The following is a 14,047-nucleotide window of genomic DNA, read 5'->3' on the forward strand; positions in this document are numbered from 1 at the left end:
GTGTGTGTGGAGTTAAAGGGTTTAGACGTGTATGTTCTGTGCTGCATGGCTAGCCCACTCTGCAGAAACCCTGTGCTCTTTCCGCCCTCGTCAGCCACAGGTGAAAGTCTCATTTCACGTACCCTCTCATCATTCCTCTTCATCCTTATTTTCATTGTAGTAAAATAGACATCACCTTAACTTTACCGTTTTGGCCGTTTCTCAGTGTACAGTTGGGGGGCATTAAGCACGTTCACATTGTTGTGCAACCATCACCACCATCCCCAGAGCTTCTCCACGACCCGAAACTGAAACCCTGTCCCCTTTAAACACTCACCCCCTATTCTTCCTGCCCTCCAGCCCCTGGGACCCACCATCCTACTCTCTGTCTCCAGGAATTTGACTCTTCTGGGTCCTTCATAGAAGTGGTCCATCATTTTTAAGATATGAAAAAAGAGAAAAAATTAAACCTCATAACCCCTTTCCCCCCGAAAGTCACCCAAAGGGGAATAGCTAAATTTTCGAGAGCAGTGTTGAACTGGTATAAACAAGCACTGCTCCTCACAGCCCTGCCGGCTTTCCTAGGGCCCGTGCATCTCATCCCATCCCCGTGCTGTGACGGGGCCTGCAGCGTCGGCCGGGAGACTCCTGCTTGTAGGGTGCACTCCAAGGCCATTCTTCAGGACAGGTAAATGGGTGCCTCTAATCTATATAATTTCGTGTTCCCGCGTGCAAATATACAGGCTACTCGTGTACCAATTTTCATGGGAAACTATGGGACATCACTTTTTTAGTATCATTAATAACATTCTAGACATTGTAGGGGGTGGGAACTTTGGCAAGAATTAGGTAAGCGTCTCAGGGTTACTGATAGCCAGGGTAACATTCTTTATCCTTTATATTCCACTAACTTTGTTTTTGTCTTATATTCATGATTTGTGACACTTCCATCATCCGTAAGTAATTTTTAGCATGTCACATACTCAGAGAATTTTAGAACAGCAATCAAAGGAACTCAATTAAGACCCAGGAAACTGCCTATTTTAGACATCGGATTAAGTTTATATTGGTTAGAAGTAGGTATAAAAATTCGGTTTTAAAGTAAACGTAGTAATTTAACTTACTGTATTGAAGGAAGTTTATAACAAAGGAAGCATGAGAATTCTGACTCAATAACTTGTTTATTTCATCTAGAAAACTGAAAAGCATAGCTGGAATGTTGCTTTGTAGTAGGTTTTTCTCCCAGTAGAGTACTTACAGCTCTTTCGAACATGTGTCCAGAGACACAGGTCCAGCGGGGGAAGCAGTGCCGACTTTCTTTGGGTCCCTTTCGAGGTCCGTCTGTGGCGAGTTTTCGGACGCCTGGCCTCTGATGCAGAATCCCAGCTGTGGTGACGACATCTCTTCTTGCGCTTCTTATCCTGAGCTCCCTGGAGAAGACGTTCGCTCTCTCAATCCAGAGAGTGCAAGTTCAGCATCCTTAGACTCAAACAGTAGTCGGGGTCTGGGGGGCGGAGCAGTTCCAATTCAAGCTCACCCTGAAAGCTTTACAGAAACTACTGATTTATCGAGACTCAACAACTCAGTGCCAGAACCAGCGCTAACTCAGGACGCGCTCACTGCCAGAAATCAGCTGGCTCAGGAGAGAGGAGATGCCCATCACCTGGCCACTCAGCCGTCACCCCAGGTAAGGCAGCGATGGATTCGGTGTGGGCACAGCAGTGACTTAAGGAAGCCCAGAGGGAACAGGACTCTGTCCCCCATTAAATGTGGGGGAACCTGGGGAGAAGGTCTTTCCATCCTTCATAACTTCTTGTATGTTATAGGAGAATATATTTAAATTAAATTTCAGGAGTCTTTTTTTTTTAACTAACAGCTTATCTCTAAGGCCATCCAGGGCAGCCGCATTCTTTTCTCCTCTTGTCACTCCAGCTACCCAGCACCGTACCCCAGCACCATCCTGGCTGAGAGATGAATTAGTTATGGGAGCATCTTGGAAGCAGTTCCTCACCTTTGTCTTCCCCTGTGATGTTCTTATGCCCAATACTTATATGCTGTCCATTCACGGTCAAGTTAATGAGAATTCAGGTCCCCTACGGCTACCCTTTCCCCTCCTCTCTCTTTCACTGGTTTTTCTAGATCGCTTTGCTTTGACTGATTGATCAGTTTGGTTGGAAATTGATTGTTGGTTGTGATCTGGCACCCAATACAGCGGAAGATCCTTCCAGATGGAAGGGTCTGACATCAGGTTTTGGGGTGGGGCAGGTGGTGACTGAAGGGAGGTGGGCTCTGACCCCGGGGGCCCCTGGGCCCTGTCCCTGCCTTCTCGTCCAGGTGAGGAGGTGGCCTTTGCTGAATTGGGCTTGGTGTGTACAAGCGTTCCCTGAATGTGAGCACACACATTGTTGGTGTACGTTCTTCTGGAAGAACGATGCCGGCCTTGAGTATGAAAGGGCAGAATCACAGACAGGGCTGCTCTCATCCTCGGTCCTTCCTGCCCCAGATCAGGGACGCGGCCGATGGGCCACAAGCACGCTGCGCGGGCTCCTGGATAACACCTCTGTTTCCTTGAGACGTCCTGTCTTTGTCTAATAAAGTCAGAAAGAGTCTAAAGTCAGTGTGGACGGAGATCGTTCCTTCTAAGAACGCATATGTGGGTTTATGTGCATCTAAACCTGCAGTACTTTTTTTTTTTAACTATGAAGAAAATCTATAAAGCATGTACAGGGAATTCTGTACTGAAAACATTTGTTGGCTTTGGAGAAAAAACGATGTTGGTTTTCTTATAATAACGGAAATGAAGAAGAGATCCATGAACGGAGGAAGATCAAACAAATGAGGCCGTTTAAAGAGCCCAGACTGTGCAGCTCTGTGGCTGGAAAGCTCACTCACTGACCTTGTTCTTCGGGGCCAGCCGCTGATTTTCACACTGTTCATGAGGATAATAAGAAAAGACTTAAGAGTTGGCCTAGGTGCATATAGGTCTCAGCATGGACGTGGCCCACAGACCTTTGGACAGAGAACCCCCAGCAGCCCAGAGCAGCTAACAAGCCCCGAGAACGGGTGAGAGGAGGACGCAGAAGACAGGATACGGGGCCCTTTGGCATCTAATCCCAACATCCCAGTCGGAAGCCTTGCCACGCACTCTAGAATGAACATCTTAGGACACTTACTATTTCATCTGAGTCACGTTTTCATTACAAAGTGCTGAAGTTTCTTTTCCATCAAGTCACTTGGTTCTGATGATAAACTTGCTTGTGTTACCTTCACGAATTATCTGTTTCACCTTCTCGTGTATCCACTGTCAGAAGAAAGTCTGAGTGGCTGCAGTGACGGTGCTACCATCGCACTAGCTACAGTTCTTCCGAGTATTGTCAGTAAATAGAATTACTGCTCGTCTTAATTTTGTAGCTTGTCCCCAATCTTGTGGTGTAAATTCTAAAACTAAGGAATGAAGCATCTCGAAGCCACGTCGTGTCAGAAGCAACCCAGGCTGCCCTTTGTCCTGTCTGTGTTATGGAGGAGGTGGAGGTAGGGTGGATGAGCCCTTTTGTCCCAGCTACATGGATGCAAAAGTGTGGAAACGTAGTTCAGTGTGTACGATTGGTGCATCATGACGTGAATTCTTTTCATAGAGAGTTGTCAAGGTAATTATGATTACATAAAGATACCTTCAACTCAAAGTCTGATGGAAAGTTATAATTACATATAAGATGAATGAGGAAATGTTACATTCTGCTTGTTCCATGTAAGTTATTTATTTATTTTTGAGGTAGTTTTCAGTGGCTAAGGACATCACCAAATATTTTTTTTATAAATTTATTTATTTTATTTATTTATTTTTGGCTCCGTTGGGTCTTCGTTGTTGCACGTGGGCTTTCTCTAGTTGCGGTGAGCGGGGCTACTCTTCCTTGCAGTGCGCGGGCTTCCCATTGCGGTGCCTTCTCTTGCTGTGGAGCACGGGCTCTAGGCACGCGGGCTCAGTAGTGTGGCTCGTGGGCTCTAGAGCGCAGGCTCAGGAGTTGTGGTGCACCGGCTTAGTTGCTCCGCGACATGTGGGATCTTCCCGGACCAGGGCTCGAACCCGTGTCTCCTGCATTGGCAGGCGGATTCTCAACCACTGTGCCACCAGGGAAGCCCCACTCCATGTAATTTATTAATGAAAGGTTTTTATAGGCTTTCCAAGATGTGTTGTCTTATAACTATTAGATAATTTTGGCAAATCTAAATAAGACATCCTGAATTCAGGAAAGGGATTGTTAAAATGTAAATCATTTCCATTTTCTCCATATAATTAAAAATAGCAGGGCTTCCCTGGTGGCGCAGTGGTTGAGAGTCCGCCTGCCAATGAAGGGGACACGGGTTCGTGCCCCGGTCCAGGAGGATCCCACGTGCCGCGGAGCAGCTGGGCCTGTGAGCCATGGCCGCTGAGCCTGCGCGTCCAGAGCCTGTGCTCCGCAACGGGAGAGGCCACAACAGTGAGAGGCCCGTGTACCGCAAAAAAAAAAAAAAAGAATTTGATTTCGGAAGCTTTCTATTAATGGACCAGAGGGCAGGACTCCTGGCTCCTCAAGTTCAAGTGCAGTGAGCTTGGCCCCTGATGTGGGCTCACTCCTAACTCAGGAGGGCACTGTTTTCTGTTCGGGGGGTGGATGAGGGCAGCTGTTGCCAAAACAGCCCTACCCCTTTTTAAACAATTTATTTCTATTTTATTTTCAATGAAACTTCAAATTCCTACCCAGGCACTCACTTGTATTTTAACCTCTATTTCACGTGAATACAAGTTTCATTCACTTGTATTTTAACCTCTATTCACTCTTTTTCCCCAGCTTTATGGAGATGTAATTGACGTATAACATAGCAGAAGTTAGAGGTGTACAGTGTGATGATTCGATTTATTGCCAAGGGCACCAGGGGACTTTTGTCCGTATTTGGTGTGAGGCTCAGATCTCTAACGTGTGATGCATTTGTTTCCGAAAATTTATTTTTACATGGTAGTCTTCCTGTGGGTAGTTTAATGCCACCCAGAGTCTGATAATGATATGGTTCGGGATAAAGCAAATAGGGGTGAGAGCTGTCTTTAGTCTGTATGATTCCATTTTAATCAAATGTTCCCTGAACACACCTCCCCAGAAGGGAACCAGGTCTAAGATACTGAGACACCACTTGCTAAGGTATTTGGGAGAAGGAAGCCAGCCTGTTTAATAACAGGAAAAGTTTTCTTTGGTGGTGTTTCTTAACCAACATTTTAAATGTCAACATGAAATAATGGAAGGAATGCTAGAAAAGATATGAGATGACCTGGGTTCTAGTTTCTCAGTCTATCAACAGCTCTATTTTTTCCTTATTGGCCAATTAAGTATAATTTTCCTTCCTGGTAGCATTAATATGGTTGTATTATCATATCAGTTGATCAACATATTTGATAAAACTATCTTATTATTGAGAGAACCTCAGAAGTTTCTATTTCTAGATAATCTCCTTAGACCTTTGAAAAAAATTTTTTCTGTAAACGTGTCTGATATGTCACTAATGCCAAATTAGTGGTAAGTTAATGAAGGGTTACGACGTGAATGAAGGTTTCACTCACGTACAATAACACGCAGGTGACCCAAGCCTCACCCCCTGCCAAAGTGAGGTCACTGTGCTTTTGTGATAAGGGACAGATCTAAAGGCTGCTCTCTCCCGAGGACGTTTGCCCTGTGACGTATGTGTGACTATTCCAGGGAGGTCATTATAAGAGAAGTCTCATTCCCAGACTCTTTCTAAACTTTCTCCAAGACTTCACAGAAGTTTTAAATTCAAAGACTAAGAATAGCATTAATTATTAACCATCTTTGTTCTTTTAAAGAATAGACTAAAGAATCCTAAAACCTTTACCTACAGTTGCGTTAGAGGAGTGCAACACAGAAACAAGCGTTAAGTGTTTGACTGAGGTTGAAAATCAGCAAAAGAATTGTTCATTGATACAGTTTGTTTGGGGCACATTTTCATCTCTTAAGGTCTGCACATATGGAGTGACTGTGGGTTGTTAGGAAATCTTTGCTTTTATTCTCAGAGTACGTGGGTACCTGATGTTGGGACACCCTGACAGGAACTTCTCGTCCATATATTATAAAATTCATGTGCGCAATTAGTAGAAGCTAAGCACCGTAAATGTTTACAGTCCCAGTTTAGGGCTTTAATTCGTCAGGCGCTGTGTTCAAAGCTGTCCTTCTGTCGCCGTTTCAGGAGGCCGAAAGGACTTGCTTCTTTCTGCAGTGAAGTGTCGTATGGAGCCCAAAGGGCAACCACTCCTCTGCTTATGGACTCAGCACCGTCTGGACCTCGCATGGCTTCTGGGGGAAGAAGGTAAATCTGAACCACACTGATGGCATTTTAAGCCTTTCAACCGGTTGCTTCTGAGCCAGACCAGCTGTAAGCTGAGACCTCAAGGAATACACTCCAGGCACTTCTGAGACTTTGCATCTTTCCTACACAAGAAGCTTCTACGCTACAGGCTGACTTCAGAGACTGACGGGCCAAGTTTGCAGCCACCGAGCTTAGGGATATAACGAGAAACAGAAACGCATTCACGCTTCTTTTCACGGTGGAGGTGGTTTGCCAAGACTGAAGACCCTGAGTATAAATTTTCATTTACATTTTCTTTCCAGAAATAATTTCATATATCCTACTAAAAGTCGGCATCAGACGAGTTACCTTAGTTCTTAGGTAGCATGGGTTCAAAAGGGAGTGTTTTTATTTCCTGAAGGTCACCTTTTCATCTTCTAAATAATTAGCATAGGAGGTTAGAATTGACTTCACATGGCCTGCCTGAGTCTTGGGTTTATTAGATGATGTTAACTGTCCTAACTGGGAATCAGAAGAGACCAAATCTTGCAGAATTGAAGCTTCTCGCCTCAGCCACTGTCTTGTGAACAGCGGCTGAATTAGTTAACAAGAGGGGCCTGAGTTAGGACATGTGTTTGGGAAAGGACTGCCCATCCCTCTGAGTTAAAAACCCCTTTGCGTGCGCATCCTAGATTAGCAGATTTATGTGAAAATCCATTGATACGGAAGCATTTGTTACTTCTGTCCCTGGGACTGAGCTTAAAAGATCCAGAATTTCTCTTTTATAGAGAATCGGTATTTATAATGATCTTTTATTTGCATCGTATTTTATATTAAAGGCTTTAGAAATGACAACATATCAGGTTTCCCTGCTACTGAAGCATGACACCAGGTGAGTAGTCTTAGGAGACTCTGCATATTAGGACCAGAAGAAAAAGCACAGCTTGTAGGCAGCATTTAGGTGAATGGATTATAACTGCCATACGGGGCTCCCACCAATCTCCTAAGCTTCTTCAGCACAGGAATTCCCACCGTAGCCCAACGGCGCTGGACTTAAGAGTCTGGTGCTTCTGTGAAGGCGGTCCATCCCCTACCACCTTGCTATTTACCTACTAGAATTAGCTCTAGAGCTGAGACAGAAATAACCCCGCTCAGTCATGAACCAGGGGATGGCTCGTTGGCTCGCCTCTGCGCCCTGGAGAGGAATTATTTGAGCAGAATTTATTTTTTTCCTGCTTGAACGTACGTGATCAGCTCTGGCTGTTGTCTTTTAAGTGATTACTATTAGCTCTGTCCCATTTGCACTTAAAAAAGAAATAGACCTTTGAACATCCCTGTGTTACAGAATGCTGAGATATTTTGTTTCCAAATCAGTCTTCTACCTGACATTTAAAGTGAGCATTAGAGGGTATTCCTGGGCAGTCCAGTGGTTAGGATTCAGCACTTTCGCTGCCGAGGGCCTGGGTTCAATCCCTGGTCAGGGAATTAAGATCCCGCAATAGAAATCTGCCTTTTCCAAGGACATTTTTATCTTCCCTCTTACTGCCCCGTGCTTTGCTCTCTTGCAGTAGTGAGCTCTCACGAGGCCTTTTCCTCGTGCTGGGACTCTCCCTCCATCTGCAGCTCAGGATCCCTGTGCGGACATGAGCTCACGGTATGTCGTGCACGTGACCTCCGTGCCTTTGACTGAAATGGGAAATTAGAGGGTCTCATGGTAAGGCACAGCCTTTCCTGTCTACCTGGTGTCCAGTCATAGTTGATTGACTTTCTTTTTTCTCTTCCTTTTTTAGCCTAAACCAGTGGTTCCTAAGCTCTGGTACTCACCAACTCTTCTGAGACTTGCCCTTAGGAAATATATGTAAGGTATTTAGGACCTGATCACAAGAGGTCCACGAAAATGCAAGTTTCACTGTAAGTCACATGTGTGCCGTTCGTAGTTTGTAATCCGATCACTTTTGTGGTGACAGAGGGGTGATCCAAGTAGGCCAGGGCTGTGCTCCTTTTTGTAACCCGAGTATATTTTCCACACGTAGAGCCCTCTTCAACTTCAAAGGCAAAAACCCTTGCAGGAGAAAGCTGAGATTGATGGGAATGAGACTTTGGCCACAAATCCTGAAACATCACTTTTGACCAATAGAGAAACACTTAGGGTTAAAAAATTGATTTCATTTGATTCTGCATTTGAAAAATCCTGGATTATTTTGTTGTGGACCATTTTTAAAGTCTTTGTTGAACTTGTTACCATATTGCTTCTGTTTTATGTTTTGGGTTTTTTTTGACCCCAAGGCATGTGGGATCTTAGCTCCCTGACCAGGGATCGAACCCACACCTCCTGAATTGTAAGGCGAAGTCGTAACCACTGGACCGCCAGGGAAGTCCCGATCCTCGGTTATTTTTATCCAGAGGAAGACAGTTTACTACCATGTGCTATGGAAGCATACAATGATGTTATAGTCTGCACTCTTTGTCAATGCTGTAGAGGACAATCCAGTTGGCATTTCATGTCAATATCCTGCAGAACTCAGCTGCTAGGGTGCTGATGCCAGGAACCGCCATCAGCTAATAACAGGGCTGGGAGTGCGGGTGCTCGAGACTTCGGCACTGCAGACGCTCACTGACAAGGATGAGATCAGGGTTGGAGAACAAGCACATAAAGGCGTGGGGTTTTCTAATCTTGTATGTATGGAATGTATTTTTCAAATGTAGATTTTTCTACTTTAGTTAAAGTGTTAATGTTGCCGTATCCTAGGTTAAGCACTATTGTCTGTGCTAGTAAAAAAAAAAATAGAAAAGGAAAAACTATCCATCATTGCTTTAAGGCAGTCAGCTTGCATCAGTTTAGACCCCATCATGACTGTTTTGCATACTGGAATTGATACATTTGTAAATGTTGGTTTTCTTACATAACTAGTTTTGTAAGACCTTTTTTTTTATTTGTGAATAAAATTGTTACCTGGTATTCTTATCGACACGTCTGGTGAGAAAGTGGTTGATGGTGTGAATGCAGGTATGTGTTCCCCTCCTGCTCTCCATGGAGGGTCTCACTAAGATCTCTTTCCCCATGTATCCCTCTCTGGATTTCAGTCTCTAGGAGGGAGATCTGGAATCCTCTGGTTACATCTCTCAGGCTGGTCAAGCTACTGAAAAATGTACTGAGTTATTTGGGAAGCTTTAGTATCAAGGTTTTATCATGACCTCTTTTTTTTTTTTTTTCCTTCATTTTGTGACACCGAGAGGGAAGGTCTGAAGAAGGAGAAGTTTTCCGTTCATTCTCTTTTGAGGTCAGTGGGGCGTTGTCCTGGGAGAGGTGGGCTGTGGGAGTGAGGGACGCGCACAGGGCAGCGCTGGTCACCGTGAGAGCCCTTGTTTCTTCCCAGCTCCTTCCCTTCTCCCTTCTCAGCCCCCCTCTTCCTTCCCTTCCTTCCCTCAGTAAAGCTTTGTAAGCTGTTCCTAGATTTTGAGAGGAATTTAGACTTCCTGGAAAAAAATGGCTTATTTATTTATTTTTTTAATTTAATTTTTATTTTATATTAGAGTATCGTTGATTTACAACGTCATGCTAGTCTCAGGTGTACAGCAAAGTGGTTCAGTTCTACACATACATGTATCTACTCTTTTTCAGGTTCTTTTTCCAAAATAGGTTATTTGAAGTGTCACCGTATTCTCTCAGCTTGGTGTTAAATGTCCCTGTGGACTCTGTGAGGGAAGGACACTCATTAGCTTCTCTCCTCTTTCCCAGTGTCCACGCAGACTTGGGACAGGGGGCCTTGGGGGACCACCAGCTCTCTGGGGAAAGTAGCCCAGCTCCTAGGAGGGTCTAGCAGGAGGCCCAGAGTATTCTGTCATCGCACAGGTGACACATTTGCATGGTCACAACTATGACGAGGCTGTTTGCAGCTGTCCACTTGTCACTCTGAATATGTCCATTTGTCGCATTTTAACTTGAGAAGTTGTCTGATTTTTTAAAAACGTATTTGGCACCCAAGAAGGTAGGAAAGTACAGCTTAAATGTATCGTTCAGTTATATTGAAGCTAAACGGCAATCTGAGAATTTCCACAATCTTCTAGAATTTTGAGGACATTTCACGAAGACCCGGTGGATGATTCTAAAGACGTAATTATCCCAATCAGCCGTCAGCTCTCAGTAATATTGCTTATGTCACATTTCAGCCAGAGGAAGGTGGCAAGGTTTCTACCGTAGAGACTCAGCAGGCCAGGGCCGGGTCCTTTCGTAAACCACCAGTGGCATGCGAAGTAGTGTGATTTCTGGCTGCTTTCAAATTAGCCTTTGCAAGAGACTTGAACGATAAAAACTTAACCAGCAAAATACTTTCTCCGGAACCATGGGTGGTCTTCTGAAGCAGGTTTCAATGATTCATCTGTGAAGACAGAGGATTCTTTCTTTTTTATCTTAGTTTCTAATGGCACTAACTATTCCTCCTCAAGACAGAAATAGCTGTGTTCTCTCAGTTTTGTTTGGGGTTGCGTGTAGCCAGCAGCACCCTGCAGAGGGATTTTCCTCCCCTGGGTTGACTGTTTACAGTCAATAGAAGGTCTGCAGAATAGGCTGCAATCCTTTAATTGCAGGTGAGAGAGGCAGGTGCCCACAGCCTCGTACACATCACCCCTCGGTGAATCAGGTAAGAACTGTGTCCCCTGAAGTCTAAGCACAAATCTCACTCCTCTCAGAGGCCTCCTCTGGGAAGAAGCTGTTTCCTGTGTCAGCCCCTCCTTCCTTCCTTCAATATCTTGACATATGTATATAGTTGTATAGGGTATGTGCTCGGTCATAGATGCAGTGCCGAGGTTGAAGCAGACACTAACTATGAGGGAGACAAGCCTTCTAAGTATTTACCAAATGGGGCGCGATGGTAAGGAGGGCGCAGGCTCCTCTGAGGCGCGAGGGAGCAGCGACGACCTGCGGGCAGTCGGGACGGGCGCGGAAGCTGGGGAACCGTGTTCACGGCGGAGGTCGCCCCGAGCAGCACGTGGAGAGGCCCAGCTTGTTCTGGGAGCGGTGGGACCGGGTCTGGGGGAAGCCGAGGCTCCAGCCTGACAAGGGCCTGGTGTGGTGCCCGGGGTGTCGACGCTGCCCTGGAGGGAGTTTCCTTGCCTTTAAACAGATGGGTGATGTGCCTTGAAAACCCTGAAATCTCTAGTCTTCCAGAAGCTTGGAAGTTACAAAACTAGCTGAGTTAGACCTCGGGCTGGGAGCAGGGCATGTGGCCAGCTGTGCACGGAGAGGCGGACGGTCAGTCCCCTGTTTGGAAACACCGGGGCTGAGACTCTTCTCTCATCGGGCTCACCTTCGTCCTGTTCCGATCGCAGGGGAGACGGGGCTGAGCGCGAGGCGCACGCTTGGGGCTTGGCTGAAGCCCCTGCTAAGGTCAGATCTGCGCTCCCCGGTCCCCGAGAGGCCTCGGGTGGGGACGGGACTAACTCCCCGGCCCCGGGGTGGCCGTATGTCCCGCAGCGGCATTGCTCAGATGCCTGGCCTGGGTCGGCCACTGGGTGGCAGGCGTCTGTCCGCTCGCTTCTAGATCTGAGCCGCCTTCATCTGCTGCCAGCTTTTTCTCAGCCCCTCGCCCTTATCTTAGAAACGCTGCCACGTTTGCTGTTCGTTCCTCGGGTGGCCGAGCAGCCTGGCACGGAAAATCTCGAAGCCTGGCCCCTGGTTTGGGGCGGGCGGCGAGGCCCGGGGAGCCTGTGTGCAGCCTTTCCTGCTCCCCCAGCTCTCGCTACTGCTCGCCCCAGTCCCCGCGGTGCAGCCTGTCGGCTCCCTGGCACTCAGCACCCCTGCAGGGAGATCTGCCCGGACAACTTTAACCCCAAATAAGTGCCCGGAGAGAGAAGTAGTCAGGTGGCCAGAGATGGAGCCCAAGCAGGAAGGTGAGGGAGGAGCTGCACAGAGAACCCAGGACCCTCCCTGAACCTGCGCCCTCACTGAGGGAAGCGAACCCCATGCGGGTTGCGGGACGGGGGGCGGAGCAAATGAGCGGCTGCAGTCACGTGACCCGAGGGTCCCGTTTTCTGCACAATGACTGTGTTAATCCTAATGTCCCTAAAGCCTAGGGAGAGAAACTGGGATTCAGTGTTTTTTCAGATGCGCCATTCAAAAGTGGGTAGGAAGACTCGCGTGTGAGCTTTTGTAGAGAGGAAGCGTTCCTCCTTCCGTTGCTGCTGTCCCCGTCTGTGGCCCTCACCACGTGGCCTAAGGTCTGGGTCCCCGGTTTCCCAGCCATGCAGGTTCCAGCTGACGCGGGGACCGCCTCCTGGGCCGCCCATGGCCGCGGTTCCATCCACGCAGAGCGCCCACAACGCATCCAGGAGGGGAGCTCAGGTTGCACCCGAGTCCCATCCGACCGTGAACGTTGTATTCCCTCGAGGAGTCGCACATCTAATAAACGTGCGCGGTAATTCTTGCGCTCGGCTGTCAAACCTAGGACAAGGCGCCTTTACGGACGTCCCTTCCTAGGAGGTGAGTTTGCTGAGGAAGTTATGGAAGGTCGGGTTCCAGCTGAGGCCTCTTGAGAGAGCGTCTTCTCTCAGCTCATAAACCAGTCTACCACCCATAACGCCGTGGATTCCAGTCACTCTGAGTGGGTCCCAGTTAGATGTCGCGTTGGGGAGGGTGATGGCTAATTTACGTGTCAACTTGGCTGGACCACGGTGGCCACGTATCTGGTCAAACACGGGTCTGGATGTTGCTGTGAAGGCTTTTTTTTAGATGAGATGCACATTTGAAGCAGCAGACTTTGAGTCAGGCCGGCGCCCCCTCCGTCTAGTGGCGTGGGCCTCGTCCAGTCAGTCGGGGACTGAAGAGAAAGGCTGAAGCTCCCTGAGGAAGAAGGAATTCTGCTTCCAGGCGCCTTCGGATCATCTCCTCGCCGGCCTCCAGCCCGCGGGCCTGCCCTGCAGACTTGAGGCTCGTCAGCTCCACATCTCTTACCTCCTTAAGGTCAACCTCCCTCTTTCTTCATCTACCCCCGCTACCGACACACACACACCCTACTGGTTCTGTTTCTTTGGGAAAACCTGACTAATACAACGACCAAAGATTAATCAATCAGTCGATCCCCAAGGTGCATAGACACCAGGGACCAGAACTTGCGGAGCCGTAATTCGAGTGAAAGGTTCTCTGTCAGGCAGCCCGTACAATCTCGAGGGGCTCCGGGTGTTCTTAAAGGCCGAGTCACACCACCCAGAGGTCGCTGCTCGGAAACCGCTGGACCGTCTCGTCTTTTTCTTCAGGCATCTCCCTTTATCCCCCACTCCCTTGCCTCCCTTCTCATAATTCCCATCCGGTCTCCCCCCTCCTCTCTCCTCTCTCTACCGTGCAGACGGCCTCCTGCCAAAGAGGCTTCATCCGTGAAGGGAAAGGCCTGGCTCTTGTTGGCCTTGATACAATGACTGGACGTCGGTTCGGGGAGAACAAGAGAAAGCAAGCGATCGTTCTCTTCTGGAGGAACGGCCCAAATGACACTTTCTGAGGTGAGCGCTTGCCTGAAAGCGCTGTTGTCGTTTGTTGTGAAACGTGCAAATCAGCCAGCAAGTGTGATTCCCTTTGGCCGAGAGCTTCAGTACAGAGAACTCGTAATTATTCTGCCTCTTCAGCAGCCCAGGCAGTGGGCACAGAAAGAGCCCAAGGTCTTCCGGGGACTCAGAATCAGAGCAAGAACCTCTGCTGTCCTCCACAGCCCCCGAGGACATTCTCAGGAGTGCAGGAGAAACTTGTTCC

General features: G+C 47.6%; 1 protein-coding gene across 3 annotated transcripts in view; it reads left to right on the top strand.

Annotated features, from left to right (window-relative positions):
* The window catches only part of TNFRSF19 (TNF receptor superfamily member 19), an 89,092-nt gene extending 79,824 nt beyond the window's left edge, over positions 1-9,268 (top strand). For all 3 annotated transcript variants that reach the window (XM_060287821.2, XM_030882690.3, XM_030882688.3), the window contains exons 8-10: positions 565-667; positions 1,261-1,666; positions 6,211-9,268. In XM_060287821.2, coding sequence (XP_060143804.1) covers positions 565-667; positions 1,261-1,666; positions 6,211-6,243 — 542 coding nt within the window. In that variant the 3' untranslated portion in view covers positions 6,244-9,268. The remainder of the gene's footprint in view (positions 1-564; positions 668-1,260; positions 1,667-6,210) is intronic.
* The last annotated feature ends 4,779 nt before the right edge of the window (positions 9,269-14,047 follow it).

This window comes from Globicephala melas, chromosome 18, assembly GCF_963455315.2.
Source record: "Globicephala melas chromosome 18, mGloMel1.2, whole genome shotgun sequence".
Lineage (NCBI taxonomy): Eukaryota > Metazoa > Chordata > Mammalia > Artiodactyla > Delphinidae > Globicephala > Globicephala melas.